This window comes from Fundulus heteroclitus, chromosome 4 (genome assembly GCF_011125445.2).
Source record: "Fundulus heteroclitus isolate FHET01 chromosome 4, MU-UCD_Fhet_4.1, whole genome shotgun sequence".
Taxonomy (NCBI): Eukaryota; Metazoa; Chordata; class Actinopteri; order Cyprinodontiformes; family Fundulidae; genus Fundulus; species Fundulus heteroclitus.
In genome coordinates this window covers 17,303,740-17,321,116 of record NC_046364.1, presented here as the reverse complement: position 1 = coordinate 17,321,116, position 17,377 = coordinate 17,303,740, and the positions used below count along the sequence as shown (strand labels likewise).

At 40.2% G+C, this 17,377-nt stretch overlaps 1 protein-coding gene across 1 annotated transcript; it reads right to left on the bottom strand.

The window, feature by feature from the left end:
- Positions 1–12,751: 12,751 nt before the first annotated feature.
- Positions 12,752–17,297, bottom strand: LOC118562834 (transducin-like enhancer protein 3; the record flags this gene model as incomplete). The annotated part of the gene is made up of 4 exons (XM_036135710.1): positions 12,752–14,109; positions 14,999–15,075; positions 16,882–17,032; positions 17,127–17,297. Coding segments are annotated over 4 exons (507 nt in total), but the record flags the coding sequence as incomplete, so codon positions are not given.
- Between the last annotated feature and the right edge of the window lie 80 nt (positions 17,298–17,377).

Genomic DNA, 17,377 nt, shown 5'->3' with positions numbered 1-17,377 from the left:
TCAGGAACCTGTGGAACCAGCAGCATGCTTGTATGAACTGGTGGTTTATTTGATTCTCAGCAGGGGCCAATAGCCTTCACAGCTTTGGGAGAGAAGCTGGTTTTAAGTCTATTAGTTTTTGATTTAATATTCCTGAATGGTTTACCTGATGGAATTGGCCAGGTGGATGGGATCTGTGGCAACACATCTGGCCCTTTTCTGGACTCGCGCAGCATAAACCGTGTCCCGATCTTGTAGGCGGCATCCCACAATCCCCTGAGCTGTTGACCCTTCAGAAACATGAGAAATGATAACCCCTGATCTAACTTAACATAATTCTCTGCCATAATCTGAGCCATATCTACTGAGCCACAAAACCACAATTACTCACAAAACACAATGAGCAACTCATAGAAAACTATTTGCAATAATTAGTTATCAGAGCAAGTACATGTTCGTCTGGCTATTACACATGTATACAAGACGCATTTTAAAACGTTTCACGGAAAACTTGGCAAAACAAAAGTATAAGTTGGCAAAATGCTGAAATGACCATGAGAATTTGGTGAGTGTTTGGTTGCTACATGTAGAATTAGGTTTTATGACCTCTTAAACATCACAGAGTGAACTTTTACAGACAAACTCTCTTTTGTCTCACCCAGCATCTGACCCCTTGACAGAAAATGCAGAATCACTTCTGTTGGAGGATATTCAGTTAGTGTTTTTTTTTGTTTTACTTTGCTGAAAAAAGAAAAAAGAAAGAAAAAAGAAAAACTTGCTGATTTGGGATATAATAAGGCAAAAACATTCTGTTAGAGCTGTTTAGGGATTTTTGTTGGGAGTTTATTGGAAGGTTTTAATGCAAGGTGGAAAAAATGGTACCTGATGAGACCCAATCCTGCAAAGCTGATTCATGAGCAGCTCTACGGGAATATTGGAGCCGGATTAATGAACAATATTCGTTATTAGGGAAGTCAATGCCTCAAAGAATTCAGTCTGCCTGAAAGAGCAAATGCAACAAAGCACCAACTCAAAAATTATTTTATTTTTTTGGTTAATGAGTCAAAATTTTCTTTCTCAAATTGTTGAGAATTGCAAATTGCAAAACATTGCAAAAATTCCAATTAAATGGGAAGCTATGAGTGGTAGCAGGGTAGTGATTCTATAGGGTGTTTCAGGGGTTGTATAAAACACACATTCTTTGCTGCAGTGATTAGCTAGAGTGATTGTGAAGGGTTGAGATAAACTATTGAACCTGTTACCTCTGCTTACTTCACATAAACATTCACCAAGGTTTAACATATGTGGCCACAGACGCAACAGAGACCTCCTGAACCTGTTATAATGACATGTTAACTACTGTGGATTATAGTTTCATCTTTTGTCTTTTAGCTTCTCACTCTGCTGGGATAAAACCGGTATTTACCTAAACATTTAGACAGAACCTTATGAACAATCAGGAGTCTCTACATTTTCACTTAGCCTCCATTCAGACACCGACAGGCCAGTAACTTATTCTGGTTGCTACTCAGTAAGTGGGAAATATTTATTTTTGAATTTTCTGGTGCTGTTTTCTGTGGTTTAGATAAGAAGTTTGTGTTCTCTGTTGCAGGTGTGAGCTTACATTGCGGCAGCAGCTGACATATGACTTGTCTCCGTAGAAAACTCTTCTGTTATCTTAGATGCTGTGGGTGACACACAAAAAATCAGATGACAACCCAAATGACTGACCTTACAGGAATATCAACAATTTATTTAATGCATGTATGCTGGATTCAGTTGATTATAAAAATATTTAAACACAGAGTTTGAGACAGGAGCAAATGGACGTGCTGATGACTGTTCATTAGCAGTCATAATGTAATCAGATATACATAGTGTTCATTTTAAACATACTTTCTTTTGGCCTGCTCTTGCAAGTGTAGTCCTGCTAAAGAGCAACGTAATGCTGAAAATCTACGATTCAATTACCAGGGGAGTTCTCTGCGGCCTAACCCTGTGTAATTTGATCAAGGGTTAATTAACAAAACGCAGCTTGAGAAAATGTGCAGATGATCAACTCTTGTTGTTAAAGCATTTATGCTGTCTGACTGCAGAGAGCAGAGAACTCTCTGAGTTTCTCCTCAGTGGCACTTTTGCCCCATGATCCTAATTATCTGTGAGGCCCTCCTTGTTACAGCTTCAACTGGCTGAGGAGGAAGGAAGGAAGTTTATAATCATGTTCAATTAGTGCTCCTTCACATTTTATCTGAGGCTTTCCACTGTGCTAATGACTTATTTGTACCAATTATTTGCCTTGCTGAGCTTGTTAACCCACATGTTCACCTCAGCAGTTAAAGAGGCTGCTGTTAGAAGTGTTTCACAGTTTCCCTTTTGCTCGTACCACAAGACGAAGATCTGATTTATGTTACTCTCTGACTGCGACGCCACTATTCTGCTGTGCGTTGCCAAGTAGTCGTGTTTAAAGGAGCTTCTAATGCTGCCTGCTGAAGTCGGAGTGACGTCAACCCCGAGCCGATAGCGTTCCAGTTTCCCGCTTGTCTGAAGGCAGAATAAAACATGGACCCTCACAGCAAAGCCTTTAAATGCACAAATACAACCAACCCGAGTCACCGGATGCTTTTTACATTCACATTTTACTGCTAAATTCTTCTCTTTTAAAGCCGAACTAAATGTTTCAACCGAACACGAAACCGTTGCTCGTTTGGCCACTACGGCCACTGTTAACAACACTGTTAAAACAATGACAATAACTCTGAGTGATAAACAATGTTTAAACGTAATAAACACAGAAACGTAGCAGACTAAATGTTACACAATTAACAGAGAACTGCTAAAAACAGTCAAAGTGTGAAGTTTTACACAATGTTGATACGAGTAGCAGCCATCTTGAATGCTAACGTTAAATTGTTGCTTTTTTTTTAATTTGCTTCTCTTTTCTAGTCTCCAACATATTTAGTTTAGCAGTTTTTGGTTGTGTTTCCTGACTTCCTCGGGTACAGAAAGATGTTCTTCTCCACTGGAGGAGGGTTTGTTTCAGCCACATGTCAGTTTGTACCAACCGTGGAGACGTTTTCTCCTGACAACCAATGATTTTAAGTAATTTTCTATGTAACCCATGCAATAATTTCTACTGGAAGGAAGTAGCTTTGGGATATTGTAGTTTTATCAGTGGTCATACTTTGACACATTTAATAAGAATCAACTGGCCTACTGGGATTCAAATTCATAATTAAATCAAATGTGAGATTTGAGCATTTTTCAAATTATTTAGCTCTATAATTAATCAAAATGCTAAACTACCAATTTAATTAAATGGAATTCACTGTTGTTGTTGGGTTGTTGTAATGGTGTCCTCTGTGTTTAATTGGCTTCCTGCAGCACAGCCTCCTCCCCAGTTTTTATTTAGTTTTTCCTTCAGCAGATCTCTCTACAGTTTTCTCCTGCACAAAAGAATGTGAAAACTCCAGTTCATGCATTGCTCTCGCTGGTCTGTGTGATCAGAGATCAAGGGAGCAGCTTTTATGGGAGTAAAAGCATTGAATTATACATAACAATATGAAACACACACATGAAGACCTCCTCCAATTTGTGACGCTGGTCCTGAGTGGGCTCTTGTGTCCTGCCGAGTCTGATGAAAGCTTCTCATCTTAAGGGCAGGTCAGACGGAGCAAGGCCTGAACGCTTTCAAAGACACCCAAATGACTTCTGGGAGCTAGAGCAGCAATGGTCTCTGCCTCCACACAACCTCCCTTTAATCTTCCTCTGCTCTCCGTGAGCACTTGGTTATCCTGTGACTGAAGGAGCGGAGGAGGTAGCCTTGTGCTATCTTGTGTTTCCTCGTGCATTCTCAGCCCTCCCTCGGGGTCTTAGAGAAGCCATAGGAAGCGCCCGTCACAGACGTGAAGAAGCAGCAGAGAAAGCTGTAACTGCTGGGAAGACGGCGTGAGGAAGATGAGTAGGTGCAAATAAAAGATGAAACCATTCGAGTCCTGTCTCTGTGAGAAAAGCACCTTCATTTTGTTCTCCATGACTTGTCATGGTTCTTTAAGAAGTAAAAGGAAATCCTACGGCTGTCAGCCAAGGAGCCTGAAAGCTGACAGCCCAAGATGGAGGGGGCCCTCCATCCAGTAAATCAAATTATGGTCCAGCATGTTTTTTTCTTCATAATAAGCCTGTTTGTAAAGAAAAAAAAGCCTAATAATTAAGTTACAGGCAACTAATTCTTATTTGTCTTCCTAATTGTCCTTGCAGCAGTGTGGAAGAACCCCCTCCCAATCCCAAACACAGGAATGGTTTTGCCGCAGACATGAGTTCTGACTCTGAGTTTATTAAGCCACTTCAGTAAAGTATAAAATGCTTGGGGCTCTACAGGCAGAGAGAGGAAAATATGCAGCTTCTCCATCACTTTGATGTAAGGAGACCGTACTCTGTCTGTCATCTGAGAAACACGCCTCAAGGTACAGCCTACCTTCTTCTCTGTCCTCCGCTCTAATGGCACCAATAAACTCAGCGGTCTCTATCAGACATGCTTTGCATATTTACTAGTGGAAGTTATAACTAGAAAAGGTCCGACGGGTAACGTTCCGAGGAAGGTGGACATAAATGGCTTCAATGTTTTTTGTAACTTGCTCAAGACTGATGTCGCTTCCAGGCGCGTTCTCACTGCTGCACACAGGATCTGGGCAGGAGGTGAGAAGATGTGAATAAAATTAAGATATTGCTGTAGAACCTGAACATGTACAAGAATGTTCGGCCCATGGGTTTTGGAGTGGAAATCCAAACTTCTAGCACAAGCAGAAGCCTAAAATACTAAAGTTTTGGACCGCAGCATGTATATAAAGGTCTGGTTGGAAAACGTGTGGGCATACCCACAGGAAACCCTCTGTGGAACAGTCTGTTTGGTACTATTGTTACCCAATTTGAACTTGCAGTAGTGTTGAGAAACAAATAAGGCAATTATTAACAAATGTAGATATTTTAATAGAGTCTACCAAGTTGGTGTGTTAACTGATTAGCAAAAACCAAGAGTCCTCCTACTGTAGCGGGAGCGCGGCGCCATTTTTACAATCAATGGTGCAAGTTCACACCAGTAGCCTAACAAAGTTGGGGCAAGTTGCTCCCGCTATGTTGAGTGTTTTGATATATGTGATCCCCTGACTGTAATTCACATTGTTCATCATTTTAGTTAAAATAAAAAGAACTAAAATAAAGTCACTCCCGAAATCGCCGGCTGTCTGTCTCAACAGGAAGTTATTGAAGTCGTATTAAATCCACAGACCTTCAGTTTAGGTTTCTCATCCACCAATGTTAGGGTTAGGGATTAGCTCTCAGTAAAGGAGATAAATCACATGTATTAAATGTTTAGGTATTAATCCACTGACATTAAGTTTAGGTTTCCTTACCTCTCTCTTGGTCTCCGCATTTTACACTGATTGTAAAATTGCCAGCGCCCTGCCGCTACAGTAGGGTCCCTCTCGAAATAACAGCCAAACAGCTCTCAGTCTTCGTCCGTTATTTTTTTATGAATACCTGCCTGGAGAGGTGTGGTTTTATAGAAAAATAGTTGAACTGAATTCACACACTGGCATTCTCAAACAACAGGCATTATACACGTGTCGAATACAGACCAAAAATCCAAGAAAGTCCTAAAATACATGGATTTATTAACAAAATACTTCAACTAAGTTCAATTGCGTTGGTCAACAAACTCTTTCACTAAGCTAGCAACCTTTAAACAAACTATTGAGTAAAATGAATAAAATAAGAAAAACTAATGAAATACAAACAAGGAAAAGATTATAAAATTGAAACCAATAGCCAATAAAATTATTCTGTTCAAGGAATCTTAAAGATGATGTATTTTATTAATATATTCTTGTATTTTTGGAAATAAGGAGCTATAAGAAATCCCACAATCCTTGTGTGAGATGATATATAAGCACAGTTCACCTCACAGAAATTAGTGAAAATGTCCGAAGAGAAGAACACTTTGTAGTTCATTTTCAGAAGGCTGTCGGCCCGAATTTGAGTAGAATCATCTATGAGTGTTTCCATCACGTAATGACGTCGGAGTTAAACGCTGTCTGAAATCGGCACAGAAGTCTGAAGCTGCTTTCCTCCCCACGATAGAGTTGCTACTGTTGACCTCATGAGAGGTCAAGGAACAGGAGCTAGGAGCTATTATTAGATGTATTCGGATGGAGCTTCCACATTCCTGGAAGCTGTTTTTAGAAAAGATGTTAATATTATGCATCCTGGGATTTAGAGTTTTAACCAATCTTTTTTTCTCTAGTTCAGTCCATGTTGTCATCCAAGGCCAAGTCCTGACAGGGTCGTAGAACATGTTTAATTCCTTGTTTAGGCCAGTCCACATCCATTTAGGGGTTTACAGCGTTTTCTCTGTCCCAGTACCAAGGAGAATACCTGTTAGATGAAAAATAAATTGTTTGTTTTCAAAAAGTTTAAAAATGTCTATTTACCACAGATTGGGCCCATTTTTAGCATTTTGTTGCCTTTAGATGCCATAATAATCAGAGCATGGTGCAGCTTGTTTTTAATAATTCATGTGGACCTGTCAGGTGTGAACACCATGGGCTGTTTAGCTCATATTCATTAAGCTAACCTTATCTGCTTGATTTATATAATAATAAGTTACTTGAATCCCTGCTACATAATGCAAACAGATAGGAAAAACCACAAAAATACATTTCTTTTTAAATTCATTGGAACAGATATTGCTCTCCAAACAAAACTTATCATTTAAAGGTTTATCTTATCATCATTATAATATATTTAATTAAGGCTACATTTGTTTTTTCCACCCACATTTAAACAATTGTAATATCTGATGGATTGAATTATCGGATCATGATTAATTAACATTTGTTTACGAAACTACATGGTTTGTATTGTAGATATATGCTATATATGTACAATATATCTGCTTTCACATTCTGGAGAATAATTCAATCCCTCAACAGTTGTGGTCGAAAGCCAAAAAGTTTGTAAATCACAGGTCTAGATGAAATATTATTATATATATTATAGCAAATAAGATTTTCACCAAAACACACTTAGCAAAACAAACATTTCCATTCCACAAGTTAAATATAGTTGGCTAAGTTTAGTTTTTTTTTTTTCCCCAGCTGGTGAACGTGTTGAAGGTACTCAAGCAAAATATGTCCCTGTCTGCATTGGTGGCTCAGCCATATGTACAGCGCCTTCAGCCCACACACTCAGCTAAAATCACCCCATATTGCACTCCACCCCACCCCTTCTCTCACAGGCACAGTCAGAAATCACAGCCTTACAGCCAGCACCCCCACAAAAGTGAAAATGAATGTACTCACCTCCTGTGGTGGCAGCAGAGCGAGAGTGTGGGTGAGGAGGGAGAGACATGGCAACTGTTCAGGGCGTTGAGTCAGTACAACACCATGCACAGACATCGTCAGTGGATGCCACGAATACTCGATGAAATGGACCCGAGGAGGAAAAAAAATGCAACCTCCTAGTCGTGGGTTGGTTGGTATTTGCATGTGTCTGATTTAGGAGACTTTCTGTCAGGTTTCAGGATCACCTCTGAAATCAGCGCGCGGCCGCAAATTCCCAAAGTGGTGCGTCTTTTTCGAGGTGTGTGGGAGTGTGTGAAATGGGAGTGTGCGTTTCTGCTGCTCGTGTGATTCAAGCGAAGCAAGAGTAATCAGTCACCGTGTCTCTCTGTGATTGTGGCTTGGCTAGCCTCACTCATCTAAAGCCGTGTCTCATCCCTTCCACTGCGACTCCTGTCAGCAAGCCTGAAACCACAGACCCTCCCTTTCTGTGTCTGCAGTACCGCTTCCGACTTGCACTAAGAAGATACAAACCAGGGTAAAAGGAAACCATAAAAACTAATAAAGCAGGGGGGAAAAAATTGTAAAACTATTCTTTAGGGCACATAAAACGTCTCTTTACTCCAGATGGCTCTTCTGTTTTAAAGTTAGGAGTGGTGAAAGATAATTTTTGAGAGTTAATTACACTTCTCACTCATAAGCAAACTGGGCTGTTAGTGGGTGTAAAGGCTGCTATTTGTCAGAGAGAGAGAGAGATTTTTGTTGCACGTTGGAAGGCTCCACATGCCACTGACTGTCCATCAAAGCTGCGACAAATGGGACAAATGAACATTTGCTGCTTCTGCCGTACTCCACCTCAGCCTTCACCTCCACTTTAAATCCAGCTGCACATACTTTCCTTGTTACAGCGGCAAAGCAGTATTTTGAAAACTATTTTTGACGGGGCAATCTTGTCTGAACTTGGCGAACCTCAATTTTGAAAAATGATGGCCTTGTGGCCATCTTCACTCTCCACAGCCTTGCGGGCCGCAATCCACAATGATGCTAATTTGAACTTATTTGTTTTTGTTTCCGTTCAATTGTTTTTGTCAGCAAATAGACAAAAAAATGTTGTAAAGTAAAATGATTGGATATTGTGAGGAAATGGCTAAGGATACCGAAGAAGAAATGACTTGCATGTATACTTTCCGGCCACTTTAATAGGTACACCTGTTCAATTGCTTGTTTATCCAAATAGCAAATCAACGAATCACATGGCAGCCAAGCAATGCATTTAGGCATCCAGCCTATAAAGTGCTGATCTTCTGGGAATTTCACAATCAAAAGATCAATCTCTCAGATTTACAGAAAACTGGGGAAAAGAATCCAGTGAGCACAAGATGTTTGGATGAAAATGTCCTGTTATTGTTTAAGGAGATGTTTCAAGAGGATGAAGCAACAGCACCAAAGAAAAACCACAACCTAGGTATGCAAAATACCATCGCTACACATAACACAGCAAGCCTCGAGGCAGAAGGTCACACTGGAAACTGTGCTTATACTTGATGCAGACTCATCAAAATTGAACAGCAAGAAAAGTGTCGCCTGATCTGAATGGTCCTAGTAGCTGCTACAATCAGATGGTGTTGATTATATTAGATGTAAACAATATTCCCTTGACGCCTATTGTTGAAAATATGCAACAAACACTTTATATTAAGCAAACAGTGTGTGCATTCCTCCAATGCCAGTTATTATACATTCAGCGCAGGCCTACCTTTGGCAAGCACTTGTTTCTGGTATGACTGGTCACTGATGGACTTATTTAAGCATCCTTTAAATCAGACTGTTGTACAACAACAGTGTCTTCAGTCAGAGGCTTCTCAAGATCAGCTGTAAGACAGACCTATACAGGAGATCCTTCCTGCCTGTAGCTATCAGCATCTACAACAACTCATTGAAGAAACCCATGTAACATCAGTTACACCAGCATTTAATTTCCCTTAGGGGTTAATAAAGTATTTTTTAATTGGGTTGTATTTCCTGGTTAGCAACAAAGAGAAAGTCAGGCTGGAAATAAGAAGCTATTTTTGTAAGTTGTGCAAATATTAAAAACAAAACTCACTTGCTTATTGAGTGCTTCTACAACCTATGTTATAACAGGAACTCTGTGTGATGAGTTTTTTTTAAAGTTATCACAGTATTTCAGTTTTTTGCACATTTGCAACATGCAGCCATTGTGCTAAGTCCTAAACACAGTGCTATATAGAAACCACTGATTTTCTTTGGGAAACCCTAGTTATTTTATCTAGATATTTTCAATAATCTTAATAATAATAACATGCTGAGATATAAATGTAATCTCTATTTTTTATACAGATCAAAATTAATTCATCCAGACAAACTGCAATGTTCACCTTTGCCCCAACAAAAACAAAAACTGCTCTATTCCATTGGAATGGAGCAGTTTGGTAAAGCACCAGTGGTTACAGTGTTACAGATATATGCTATTTATGTTCTGCTCCTAATCTGTTTATTACCTTGTTATTACTTTATGTGCAAGGTTTTGAGCATTGTGCCTATTGTTACACATTTGCAACATACCTAAATTTCAATAAAAACATTTGTGGAAGAGTCAAAGTAACAATCTCACCTTAATTTGGCAAATACTTAAAGGTAAAAAAAACAGACAAAAAATGATTTCTATACATAAATAAATCCAGCTGTCAAGGGGATATGAAAGCTTGGGTTTCTCCAGTCTTGTATCAGCGGTTCAGGCTGGTGGTACTGGTCTAACGGTGTGGGGAGTATTTTCTTGGTAACCTTTGGTCCTCTTGGTACTGAACACAGTTAAAACCCCACAGTGTCGTTGTTAAACGTGTCTAACCCTTAACGACCACAGAATATCCATCTGTTAATGGTTATGTCCAGCAAGATAACACACAAGGTGACAAAGCGCATATCATGACAAACTGGTTTCATGAACATAATGAGTTCACTTCTCTCCAGTGGCCTCCACGGTCAACAGATCTCAATCCAACATGGCACATTGGTGGGGTGGGAAGTGTGCGACGGCAACTGTGTGATGCAGTAATGTCAACATGGACCAAGTTTTTTGAAGAATGTTTCTAACTTCCCGTTGAATCTGCCACCACGACTTAAGACAGGTCTGGAGGCTAAAGATGCTCTTTATTAGCCACACCTTGCAAGTACTTGTTTTGCCAGCTGTTCTTGTTGTCACTCTTGAGATGCAAAAATTTACGTTCTTCTGTCTTTTGATTTCCAGTCCAATGCTTCATTTGATGGTCCAATTTTTAACGTCATCTCGACAAAGGCAGTTTGTCAAATGTGGGAAAAGGTTTGGTTTAAAAAAAAAAAAGGTCTGGGCGGTAGATAGTGTAACACTCCCGCTGTTTTCCTTCGTAGCTGAAAAACAAACTGATATGACTGTTCTAGCCTTCTCAGATAGAATATACCACATATCTGCAAACATGATTGCCTTGCGATTCCTACTTTTGAATTTCTCCTGCAGCTGTTTTCTTGAGTACTATAAGCAATGCCTGCAACCCTGTTGCTTGAAATTGAAGCAGTGTTCCCACAGGGTTGTGCTGTTGAAATAAAACTTCATTTGTTTGGTCCCAATGATATTAGATAAGTCTCTGAAGCAAAATCTGATATACACAGGAATGTCTTTAAATAATTACCATATTATAACTATCTTGAAAAGTCAGGAAAGGGGAATATATATATATAATTTAATGAATATGTGAATTTTTCAAAATGACAAGGTCTAACCAGATCTTTTTACACTGATTGCTTTGGGGGTTTGTTTCCACCGTGGAGAAAGTTTTCATAAATCAGCTGTTTTTCATCCACCACACTGAAGTCTTGAGTTAACAAATGTTACCAAAAATGTTATACAAAAAAAAAAAAAAAAAAGAGTGAAACATTAGATTTGTTTTATACTAGTTTTCTTACAGCGTTTTAGTCCTTGTCTCGTTTAATTGCCATAGTCTTGGTTTTTTCATGACGCTTGTAGTTGACATGTTTAAAGCTTAACTGTAGAAATATTTGCAGCAAATGTATAGATTACATTACAAAACGGCAAAGAAAAACATGTAGGAAGCGAGAGAGCACGTAACAAAAGCAGAACAGATGTTTTGTTTTTTTCTGTGACCGGTCTCTATAGATTTTCAGGTGATAATACGCTGACGGCAACATGTTTGTGTCGACTGATTTGAAGCCAATATTCTTGAGCACTGACCCCACTAACGTCCCAACCTTTGTTGTTTTTTGCAGCAGATCGAAGCATACATCAGCAACACAAACCCAACAAAACGTGTGTAGTCGGCTGCATGAAGACAGCGCAGCAGGACTGGAGTTGGGTCATCGTACTGAGGTGAGATTCTGCAAACTTTCACTACTGAACTGTGTCTCAGTCCACCAGAGACGCTACGTCGCTTATGTCCGCTCCCTATTAAGAACTGAACCCTGTCAGTACAGTTGTGTTGAAAACAATAGAGGTCCTACAACCTTTATGTTTGTATATGCCTAATAATTTACTAATTGGTGCAGTTGAGTAATAAAAAAAAAACATCTTGATTTGCATGCTACTGATTGTGTGTAGCCAAACCATTTATTGTAAGGGGCGTGTTAAACTGGTGTCAAACAGGTGGGCTTTATTGGCGGACACATGATGGGTATAGTGCATTCCTCCCTATAAACCAGAATAGGGAGGTTTGATAATAAAATGGGAGAGAGAACATATAAGGAGGCTTGGAAAGCGGCCTGCTCAGTTAAAATTATCTTATCTAAGCTTTAAATAAGAAAGGAAAGGAAAGCCAGAAAGATCTGCTCCAAACAGGTGAACAGCTCCAGGCTGATCAAAGGGTCTAAAAAGGTACCAGTGAGTGCTTTAACAATTAGAAGATGCCAATGAGAAGCCAAGCTAGGACCAAAAAGCGTAGTCTGTGTGGCACGGTGCCAAAAGAACACATTGAGCGGCCTAAAGAGAAACAGGCAAGATGACTGTTATTGGGTCAGGACAGTTTATCAGCTACAGTAAAGCATGGCTGCTCAGGCCGCATGCTTCATAGTATAGGATGTTTCTCAGACCATGGTGCTGGGTCCATTTATCACATAACAGGTCTTATATCAGTTGTAATACTTGAAAAGGTTCTGTAGCTGCATCATAAAGAGTCTTTAAAATGGGTTTCAAAATTAGCCCAAACGCTCCTGCAGAGACCTTCCCACTGCAACCAGACACCAGCAGGAAAGCTAACCCCTTAGTCTATACAGTACTATGTAAAGAAAATTCACATTGCTTGGTAAAAAAAAAATTTCATTAATTGATTTAGGATAAGACGTGCAGGTCCCGCCGCGTCAGCATGTTTGGACATAAAGGCCTTATTTCTTGCCAGAAACCTCAGCTGAAATGATTGATAAGCCACCAGAAAGCAAACCATCCTAGAAAAAAAACAGTTTTATTGATTCATTAACAACTGTACATTTGTTTTCAGTGCCGACAGCGATTGCTACATACTTTGGTGTGAATCAGAGGTGCAGTTTCCCCCTTTTGTTGTAAAATGCCAGCAGGATGAGAAGCACAGTAAAACAGACCAGAAGTATTTACCCTCAGCTTCATTTGCTACCTACAGTATGGGTTTTCATGTGTGCTTCCCTCCGTCCTCAAAAAGCATTTACAGGCACTGAACATTTCTGTGAGGACTGACGGACGTGCACAGTCCGCCTTTCCTCTCCATCACAGCCAAAACAACATATTCCAGGAATATTGGTCGGATACAGCGGGGCGCAGGAATTTCAGCAGCACAGATTGGACCGCTGGAGTTGAGTTTGAATAGAAATCACTGGAGCAGCTAAAGAATCTGTATAACATGGGTTTAGAGAAAAAAAAGGCGCTGTTTGTGCCTTTTGCAACGCTTCTGCTGCCAGCTGAGGTCCAAGGGTTAGACTGCACTTTAACATCCTCCATCTGCCACAAGCGATCAACACAAACAGGGGAAAGCACACACAGACCAGAACATTAGGACACGTGTACAGTTTTTTTTTTTTATACAGAAAGTAAATTTACATCCGTTTCTCTTCCTGAACCAACGTCCTACTCGTTCCTGTAGAGGTCCCACCGAGTCGGAGAACCGACCACAGTTTGTCCGTTAAGAGCAATGTGACTTAAGGCCATTTAAAAAAAAAAAAAAAAAAATCTCCATGAAATGTTCAACATTGCAAGATTTGAGCTCCTCTGATTCCCGGAAAGATCAGCCTGCAGAATGTGCTTTAGAAAACGCTCAGGGTGCAGTATTTAAAAAGTTCCCGTCTGCATTCTGGTTTCTCTCTCAGATGAGAGCGACCAAAAACAATGGTCGCAAGTACACCCAGGACATGAAAATATATATATACTTTTATAATATATAAAACGTCTCATTTAATCCAGTATTTACACAGTGTACAGGATTGAGGAATTCGTTTCTCAGAAATGAAGCGCCGCTCCACCCAGTCACATCCGAAAATGCAAAACGAGGGATTAAAAAAAAAAAAAAAATCCTTCCAGAAGAGTTTCCACAGGCCTACAGTGCAGCTGGTTTCCAAAATAGGTTTGAGAAAAAAAAAAATGTAGTTTGCTTCAACCTGTTGTGGCCCACGTTAAATCAGGAAAATAATCTCAGTAGAAGTGCTGAAAGGGAGCCCGTCCTCCTCAGTAGATGACCTCGTAGACGGTAGCCTTCTTGTCACCAGAACCCGTCACGATGTATTTGTCATCCGCAGAGATGTCACAGCTCAGGACGGAGGACGACTCCTTCGACTGGAAAAAAACCAAACACAACAAACAGTCAACAACATTCCTGTTTCTCATCGGATGCGTGCAACCTATCAGTCTGTGTGACCCATAAAGGCCGTGACACAAGAGGCACACGTGCAGCGGCGCTCTGTGAGGGTTAAACTGGTTCGACACACCCTAAATGTCTCATTTCTGCACGAGTGACTCGTTCAACGTCGGCTCCGCGCATTCTCACCGGAACATGAGTTCATCTAGAGCCGTCACTGAAACGTCACGAACGGCTAGTTTATTTACAGACTCTGCTCTGAGCCAATAAACCTTTAACCACGTCAATACTGGGGACAAATACAGCTGTTGGTCCAAAATATTTGTAGCGCTGTTTTCTTTGTTTCTGTGTAGGAGTGGTTTCAGTAGAAAACAGCTTCTAATGTTTTTTCTGTAATACTACTGTTATAACCGATGTGAAAGACTGAAAACTTAGCTAACTGAACTTTTTAACGACTTAAACACAGATTTATTTATTTCTTATCTCAGGTTTATTTAAAAAACCCACAATCCCAGCTGCGATGTCACATATCAAAACAACAGCATGATTAAACCCCTTCCCCTCTTGAAATACACACAAAGGGCAACTAGATGGAAATAAACAATAATAACGGCCCAGTTTTACTTATCGGACCGATGCGTAAAAAAATCACCACCACTGGCCGATGTTGATGTTAATACCGATCTATCGTGCATCCCTAGTTGTAAATCTCCAAACAACGGATACTACAGCATTTATGCACATTGATGATCATTACTGCTCTTACATCGGGATAATTGGATCCTGACGTTATAATTTAAACCAATGACTGTTTGATGATGATGATGTCTGACAGTTTAGTAATGCGGCGTTTATTTCCCCAGTTACCTGGAATATGCTGGCACCATAAGGAGTCCTCCATGCATTCAGCAGGTTGTCCTTCCCCGTGCTCACAAACCATTTACCTGCAGGCACAGATTGGACACCTTTAACAAGCTGAAGGTAAGGGTCCTCACACACATAGCAGAGCAACCGTTACCGTATTAAAACATGCCACTTTAATCACCTCATCACAATCATACAACACATAATGAAGGAGACTCACAGCTCTAACCCAGTTAATTATTCAAATGACCCTCTGATTAATTAAGCGACTCACTAGCTGGCTGCTGATTTAATCAGTGACACCAAGAGCTCGGTGTCATCTGAATGAACCGCTCTGGGCTGGAGGAGAGGAGGCTGTGCTCCTTGATTTCTGAGGATAAATTCATGTGAACAAACATTTTTGAAGCTCCGGGTTTGCTGTTAAATGATCATTGTTTGGAATTGAACAAATAGTCCTCCACACATCCGGAAAGTGACAAACACTTAAAACCACTAACAGCCCACCGGTGTCCATCGCAGCTCATCAAAAAGTAAAATTGTGCAAAATCATCTCCCTTTGTTGTTTGAAATCTCCCCTGAGCTGCCAGATAATGGAGACTATTAAAGCTCAGGGCTGATTGATGATTACGTGTCTTTAAATCCTGGTATTCAGGTTTTCTTCCACCTGGCTGAACTCTGCAGCGGTCAAAGCTAAATGCAGCGTAGTGCTGCTGTAACGTCTGCACCTTCAGTCCTTGTTGCACCAATAATTAATATGGACCTCCATAAATGCCATGATGATTAATTCAGATTCAAGTCAAAATTTCTAACTTCTGAACCCTAAAAATGTACATAATGTTTGCAGGAATAACCTGTTTATTTACACTTCTGGCCGTTTGCATGTCAGTAAATTGGTGGTAGGCACCATGAAGTTGTTGTGAAAGATTAGATGTTTAGCTGACCTACTAAATGATCAGGATCTCTATCTAGCTCTATGACCCAGCTACAAAGTACCAATAGTGAACTTTGACTATTTTTAACTACAGCAGATTTTGTTAAGCATACTTCAAGTTCTGCATCCTAAATATTACATTTATTAAACTCAAGATGGCAAAATTACACACAATTTGTTTATATACATATGGCTATTGTGAGAAAAATCTTGCTTTCTTTTTTTACAGATCACCCATCATAAAACCAGACGGGCAACACTGTACAATTGCTACTTGTGACAAAAGTCCTTTACGGTTTGTACATGTATGTTGGATAGAAATACAATTACAGCTCCAAAAATTATAATAGCAAGAAAAAGTAAAAAAAAAAAATTTATAGAGGGAAACTTTGATTAGAGTGAATTACTTCAAGACTTTTCTTGTAAATCTTATTACGACTAATGAAAACAGTATTTTACAGTATTCTAATTTTCTCACTGAATTTTGGGTTTTAATTTTTCTGTAAGTAATCTTCAAAATGACTTGGGCATAAAATATTGCACCATCTGTAATGAATCTATAAAACTGGATATTTACGTACTGAAATGTGACAATATACAACTTTGTCAAGATGGATCTAATTTTTGGAGCTGTACTTGTGTCAGAAACTGTCAGATGTCCAGTCAGCCTATAAAGTAAAACTATAACAAGCTCAGTTGTTATTAAAGAGAAAACTGTGACTTTGCAGCATTTCACAAATATTCTGTCTATAAAATCAAAAGAACGAGAGCATATCTGATGAAAAAAAAATGGTCCACCTGTGATTTAAAGATTAGTACAGCTTCTGTGGGGAGTTAGGGTTGGAGGTTTGTTCAAAACTAACTTGGAAATCTCCCAACGCAATTTCAGCTGTGAAATCCAGACAGGTCCTTCCCCGGTGAACCCGTTTCTAGGAAGCTGCTGCGGGTTACTCACCACAGTAGGCAAACTTGAGGGAGAGGACGCAGCTTTCGTGTAGATGCAGCTGGTACTTGTCTGGCTTGGTGTGGTGAAGTACCTCCACGTTGCTGCTCTCCATCCCCACAGCCAGCCATTCTCCAGTGGGACAGTAGCCCAGTGAGAAGATCTGCAGCAACGAGCAAACAAACCGTGACGCAAGTCTGTCTGACTACCAGCGACCGTCTCCTGCAGGCTACCACTCTGTGTGGGTTTAGTTGTACCTGTGAGGTAAAGTCGTGTTGCTGGAGCTGCCGGCCCTCCCTCAGATCCCAGGAGCGGACGGTGTTGTCGAGCCCTCCGGTCCACAGCTTGGTCCCGTCGTGGGAGATGTCTATACAGCTGGCTCCATCGGTGTGGCCCTGGAACTGCCTGGAGAAGAGAACGTAAACACGTCAAGGCCCGGGGGACTACGTCAACGTCAGTCAACAGGGGGCTTTTCTGTCCGGTAACATATACTCTGTAGTTCACAGGC